The following is a 6,622-nucleotide window of genomic DNA, read 5'->3' as shown; positions in this document are numbered from 1 at the left end:
TTATTGAAATTTTACACAAAGACCTCGCTCTCAAGGAGGAAATAACAACCTTCTGGTTAGCTATTTGCTAGACACAGACACAGATAACATTTATTTGTACTTCATACGTGTTCCAACTGCCAGGGCAGTCTGCACGTACTTATACAATACACAAAAGTCAAAACACTAAACATGAGGTAGCTTTGGTTAATCTCCACAGAGTGTAAATTGATGGAAATACCTCATGCAAGGAATTTTCTTGATCCTGTACTAGTAAACCTTATTTGTGGTCTGTGAATTCAATTAATATATAACAATCATTTTCTCATTGTGTTAAAGTAATTACTCTCCCAGAATAAGCTGCATTGCTGCATTGTAATGGAATCAGTCCACATTAAATAAGCCTATTAAGTCCTACAAGGTCTTCACTGATATCTGTACTAAGAGTCTTCTTAATTGGCAGGTCCATGTGAACCCTTGTTTTTACTGGCCTGTTGAAGATGACCAACTATTTCCACTGGATAGAGATAAGTGGCATCAGTTGTGTCCAGGTGACAGTTTTTCTCTGTTAGTAGACAAATACATTTTCAAGGTTCTGCGTACTTCACTGGAAAAGGAAAGCCTGCTAAGGTAATGAGATTTGATGTTGAAAAAGTGTCAGTGAGTTTCAGTGTCAAGTTGCCTCTTAAAATATAATCTGATATGCAGTATGCTAAATGAGTCAAATTATGTTTGAGTCATTATGATAAGTGGTAGCTGAATAAATTATTTGTTCTATTTATCTCAGCTGTAATTGCAGGTATTACTCCTTCAGCACAAAAAAATAAGATGAATACTATAACAATTGTACATATGCAAAATGTAATTAGAGATTTTGTACATACATATATACATATATACACACACATATATATAAATATACTAATATTTTAAATATTGGATGTTCCTGTATTGTTAGATAATTGAAACATCAGTTTTTTTTCAAAATCACAAAAAGTAATGAAAGTTGTAATGACAGTTCAAGGACAGCACTGCAACAAACCTCTGTGTAATATTTCAGAGCAAAACAGATTTTTTTTTGGTCAAATGTTCATTCCTGATGTGGAATGGAGTAGGAACATTAGCTTTACTAAAATAGCAGGGAATAAATACCTTAAATTTATAGGGCATTAAATTCATAGTATTTAACATAAAATACTTATTTTTCTCTTGTCTATGAACAGTATTTGTTTTGTGCTTAAAAAAAATATTGTAGCACTTATATATATGCTAAATAAGATCCAGAACGTATTGTCTATTATCATGGAAAAACTACAGAAGCTTATATATAGTTTACTGATTCATTACATTGGATTGTACAAATTCTTTAAAAGGCATTCTTTGGAACAGGCAGGAGCACATATGAAGCAACCTTCCATTGTTATATTTTTCTGGCTTGCACAGCTGTTTTGAAGCAGCTTCCAGCTGCCCCTCTGTACACATGCAGAACTACTTTGTTTAGCAGCAACAATGGGATCAGCTTTCCAAGCAGCAAACAAGCCTGGAAAGAGACATAGCTCCTTTAAGATTAAAGAAAAAAAGCTTCTTGTAGATGCTGCTTTTGATTCCAAGACACTTAATTTGCTTATTTCTTCAGTCTTTGGTAGCGAGTTTGGGCTGGTCCCTTTCCCCCAGCCTTAGAAGGGGCCAATGGCAAACTCCTTCTGAAATTTTGTAAAGAATGCTGTAGGGACTAGAAGTCAAAAATTGACCTGAAGTCACAAAATAAAAAGGGTTAAAAGAAATATAACAACTGCAGCAACAACAATAAGAAACAATAAAAATAATTCCACTGAAATAATTTGAGTCCCAAATCATAACTTTGGGTAGAAAGTTTAATTTCTTCTACTAAGTAATGAGTAACAATCTGTGCCAATCCATTGCCATTAAGAGATTTATTATATGCAATAGGGAAAATGGTAATCTCTGTGTAGAAGACCTACCAGATCAAATCCCTACAACTCTGCAGTCAACCATGATGTCTCACAGTCAGCCTTCAGAACAATCAACAATCCCTTCTAACAAAAAACAGCTTCCAGAAGTACATTCACTTGTGGAAAACGCAACCGAAATCCCAGAGAAGGTAATTTTCAATTATGGTGTAGTGCAATTTTATTAATGGAAAAATTAAATGAATTTTACGATGGAGATGTTTTTCACATATAAGAAGAAATATGAGGTAGTAGAAAATCTATTTTCAGAGAAGTTGTGGTGACAGGGCTGAGCCAGTAAGCTAAAAGTTAGGTCTTTATTATCCAAGATGTCCCCAGGTATTACTTACCTTGGCCTGTCTTCCTGCGCCTCTACACAATATAGATTCAAATCCAGACAAGTGAATGTGAATTCTGTATGGATTATTAGTTTCAATCTTGTGATCTCGGGTGGCATCTCAAGAGAGCTTGTTTTGGATGAAGTTACTTCTGTCATGTAAAGAGTGTTATTACCCGGTGAAAGAGTTAGGTTGAAAGTATATCTCTTTACTGTGAGTGGAATAGTCTTTGTTGAACTCACTGGGATTAACTTCTTTAGAAGTCTTTGTTGTGGGGAAAACCAGAGGAGAAAGGTGTAAGGGATATGTTCACCACCTTAGGTTACTTGTAAAAATAATAAAGGCAGGATACAAAAAAATAACTTTGGGCAGCTTGCCTACTCTGATTCAAGAACAAGACTAGTAAAAACTGAAAAAAGATCATAGTCATCTAGAAGAGAACAGAAACCAAATCAAACAACAACAGTAACCTGTAGCCCTCAAATTATGATCACATTTGAATCTGGAATTTTGATTGTAAGCTTTTTATGGTCATAAATAGAGTCATTGCGTAACCAGGCTCAATTTTACAACTATTTTTTACATTGGCCATTGAGTTACTATATGGTCGTTAACCAAATGATTTACTTAATGCCCATGGCAAAACTTGCACAAAACATGATTACATGATTATAGGGTATTGCAACTAGTCATAAATGTGAAACAACTGCAAAGCATCGGAAATACTATCACATGGTTGTAGGGGTGACGCAGCAATTGTAATTCCAAGGACGGGTTGTAAATAACTTTATTTTAGTCATCATAACTTTGAATGGTTGTTAAGCAACTGGTCATGAGTCAAGGACTACCTTTAGCCTTGAGGGAGGCCAGGGAGAACAGTTAGGTTTTCAGGGACTTTCAAAACATCCAAACATGAGTTGACTAGGGCATGATACAGCTGCATTAATATAGGAATATAAGGTATTGTGACAACTACGGAGAAGGATGTTCATTGATCTCATGTGTGTTAATATTCTTTTTTTTAATCCCTGTGAAAAATATGTAATAATATATTAATTTACTTTTTTGTTTATAGTTTACTCTTCCTAAAAAAGAAGAATCAAGGCCTGCTCAGCGAAAAAGACAGCTTCCAGAATGGATGCTGCCAACAGATCTAATGGCTTCAACTCAGTCAACCTCTAAAACTGGTAAGTGTGAAGATAGATTTGCTAGGGAAGTCATGGCAATTATCTTTCCTAAATTCTCCTTTTGAGTATGTAATAAGAAAATTTCATTAACTGTACTTTTGCTTGCGATTCCACATTGTGTCAACAACAAAATTGAGATACATAATAAAGTTACTCAACTGGGATCTGATAACTTCAACATAATCAGGATTTTGTTTTATGTTGATTGTAAAATTTTGTTGTTGCTTACTAATACAGGACCAGCCATGTTTCTAATTAAATAATGAGATGGTAATCAGACATGAGATTGATGGTGGCTTGCGTTAAAAGACAACTCACCATTAGTTGATTTTTTTTCATCTGAAAAAGGTTTTGAAAGAATAATGAACAAAAATACTCCAGTGATATATTCTGTTTGCTTTTACTATATAGCAAGAACAAAACAAATTATGTCTGAATTCTAGTGTATTCTTAGAGTTATCTTAAGTGTAAAGTGCTTTTTAAGAATTTTAAAATATCAGAACTGACACTAATAACTATGTAAACAGAAGTTGTATATAGTGTGTGACCTTAAACATGCCTACATTTATTAGATTGTACAAAGGGATAATTACAGGTAATCCCAGAGTTACGAGCATTTACTTAACACTCGTTTGAAGTTACTGACAGACGCCCCCTAGTGTTTACGAGCAAATCTCAAAATCACAAATAATGCAGCACCATGGCTCTGCAACATTCACTCTATTTCCCCCCCCCCCACTTCCCACAACTGCTTTCCCCTCCCAGCCGCGCTGGATACATTCACCTTGCAAAATCTGTCTCCTTTCTGCTGCGGTTTCTTTCTCTTTGAGGGAGAGGAGAATCAGCTTGGAAATGCTTTTTGCGCCAAAAATGGAAGCTCCTGGGTGCCGTAATATCACGCAAATTCAAACACAAATTCTCTGCAAAAGACATCATGGTCCCCAGAAGCTTCCATTTTCGGGGGGGGGGATTGTTTGCTTCATTTGCATGCCTATGGGGCAAAGTGTGGAATCGGAGTTGGCCGGGCACAGGAACCAATGCCATCCATTGCCCGGGTGTGCTGCTTGCTCATGTGTGCCGGCCTTAGTTTGAGGGCAGAAACAAAGCCTTCAACTGAGCGAGGAGGCATTGCAGAGCCAGGCCCCTTGTACCTGCGTCCAAGACGCCGCCACCGGTGGCAGTAGCCACGTGAGCAGCCATGATTCCCCTGCTCCAGTCAGCCACCCACCCACCCTGCCCAACCTACTCCTTGCCTGACCGGCTGGCTGGCACAAATCCTGACCACTCTTCTCCTTGTCGTCCTCCCCACTCAAGCGATGGCAGCGGTTTGAGTTTCTTGGCTCCATCCAAAACGAAGAAAGCGGAGATGCAGCAGCAGGATTGCTCTGTGCTGCTCACTCACTTGCGCCGGCCTTATTGAGAGCAATCCCGCTGCTGTGCCTTTGGTTTTCTCCACTCGGACGGAGCCAAGAAACTCAAGCCGCTGCTGCTGCTTGAGTAGAGAGGATAACGAGAAGAGTGGTCAGGATTTGTGCCAGCTGGCCTGCCAGGCAACAAGTAGGTCAGGTCAGGCAGGGTGGCTGGGCGGAGGGGATTATGGCTGCTCAGGTGGCAGCTACCGCCGCCTCCGCCAGCAGCTTTGGTTTCTTGGCTCCATCTGAGTGGAAAAAAGCAGAGGCGCAACAGCGAGATTGCTCTTAACAAGTCTGGTGCACGTGAGCAAGCAGTGTACCTGGATCTTCTTGAGAACAATCCTGTGCTGTGTCTCCACTTTCTTACACCCAGATGGAGCCGAGAAACTCAAGTGGCTGCCACCACTTGAGTGGGGAGGTCGACAAGAAGAAGATTGCTCAGGATTTGTGCCAGCCAGCCGGTCAGGCAAGGAGTAGGTTGGGCGGGGTGGCTGGGGAGGGGGGAATCATAGCCGTTCAGGTAGCTGACACCGCCAGTGTCTTGTGTTTTGAAGCGCTCCATAAGCACTGAAACACTTTTTATCCAAACGGAGACCTAACACAGACTGTAAGCTTCGTATGCTTGGAATGGGGCGCTTGAGAAAGAGTCTTCTTCTCCATTTCTCAAACATGCCACTGGCAGCCACGCAGAGCTTGCAGTTGTCTGTCAGTTCTCTGTTCGGATAAAAAGTGTTTCAGCCCCTATGGGGCATTTGAAAATGAAGCGAATGTTTCATTTCCAAATGACCCATAGGCGCTCTAAAAAGTCTTTTTACCCAGACAGAGACCTGACAGATTCTGGAAGTTCAGCATGGCTGCCAGTGGTGCGTTTGAGAAATGGAGTGTTTTGCTCCCTTTCTAACTGCATTTGCATGCAGACGGAGCTTCCGGTCTCCCCAAGGCCTCCGTCCTGATGAAAATTGTTCCGGCAGTGGCGGAAAGGAGTTGGGGGCACACCACAAACACCGCGAGAGTTCAGGCTCCCATTCTTTGCAAAAGAGGATGGATGCCTGAACTTGAGCGATATTATAGGTACTCAGGAGTTTCCATCAACTCTCCTCTCCCTCAAAAGGCAGAAACGGCGGCAGAGAGGAGATGGATCTTTTCAAGGTAAGTGAGTCCGATGCAGCAGGAAGGGAGGGGGAAACATGAGATATCTTAGTGGGTCGGGGAGCCCTTGGCCTGTTCTATCACTACCCCCCCCCCATAGCCTTCCCCACCCTGAGATACCTCATGTTCATTTAACGAGCCGCACACGTGTTAATGAGCAGGAAGTGATCTCGTTCAAGGTATGAGATTCTCGAGTTATGAATGGAATGGGCAGGCTCATTAGAGTGTTTACCCCACAGTAAACCTTACAGAAACTAAGTCTTCAGTATTTTTTGTCTGCTTAGGTAAGGACTTTCTTAGTAATTATATAAATTACATTGATCAGTCTTAAAATCTGAAAATCTTTTATTTTCTTATTAATATGATAATCCCAAACTAAAAATAGTCTTTTTTTTTAACCTTGCTTTGAATGGAGCCTATATACTTTCTGTATTTTGTAGCTTTTATTATAAAATAATAAAATGGTTCTGGAACATTGGTAATAAAAAGGACAGTTAAAATTATTATGCACTATTTGGTAATAATTTTTTTTAGAAATAAATCTCTGACATTCTGAAGAAGGTGGGGAGAATTTTGTCACTGTGATA

At 39.8% G+C, this 6,622-nt stretch overlaps 1 protein-coding gene across 1 annotated transcript in view; it reads left to right on the top strand.

Moving 5' to 3' along the window:
* Nucleotides 1-6,622, top strand: part of LOC114923708 (aprataxin and PNK-like factor) — a gene marked incomplete at its 5' end in the record, with an annotated part of 20,845 nt that overhangs the window by 4,158 nt on the left and 10,065 nt on the right. Inside the window, 3 exons of the mRNA XM_029287041.1 lie at nt 443-609; nt 1,930-2,101; nt 3,363-3,474. Of these exons, the coding sequence (XP_029142874.1) occupies nt 443-609; nt 1,930-2,101; nt 3,363-3,474 (451 nt within the window). The remainder of the gene's footprint in view (nt 1-442; nt 610-1,929; nt 2,102-3,362; nt 3,475-6,622) is intronic.

Source organism: Protobothrops mucrosquamatus, unplaced genomic scaffold, assembly GCF_001527695.2.
Source record: "Protobothrops mucrosquamatus isolate PMUCROS unplaced genomic scaffold, P.Mucros_1.0 scaffold8418, whole genome shotgun sequence".
NCBI classification, from domain to species: Eukaryota; Metazoa; Chordata; class Lepidosauria; order Squamata; family Viperidae; genus Protobothrops; species Protobothrops mucrosquamatus.
The sequence above is the reverse complement of the archived record's forward strand: the minus strand, read 5'-3'. Positions and strand labels throughout refer to the sequence as shown.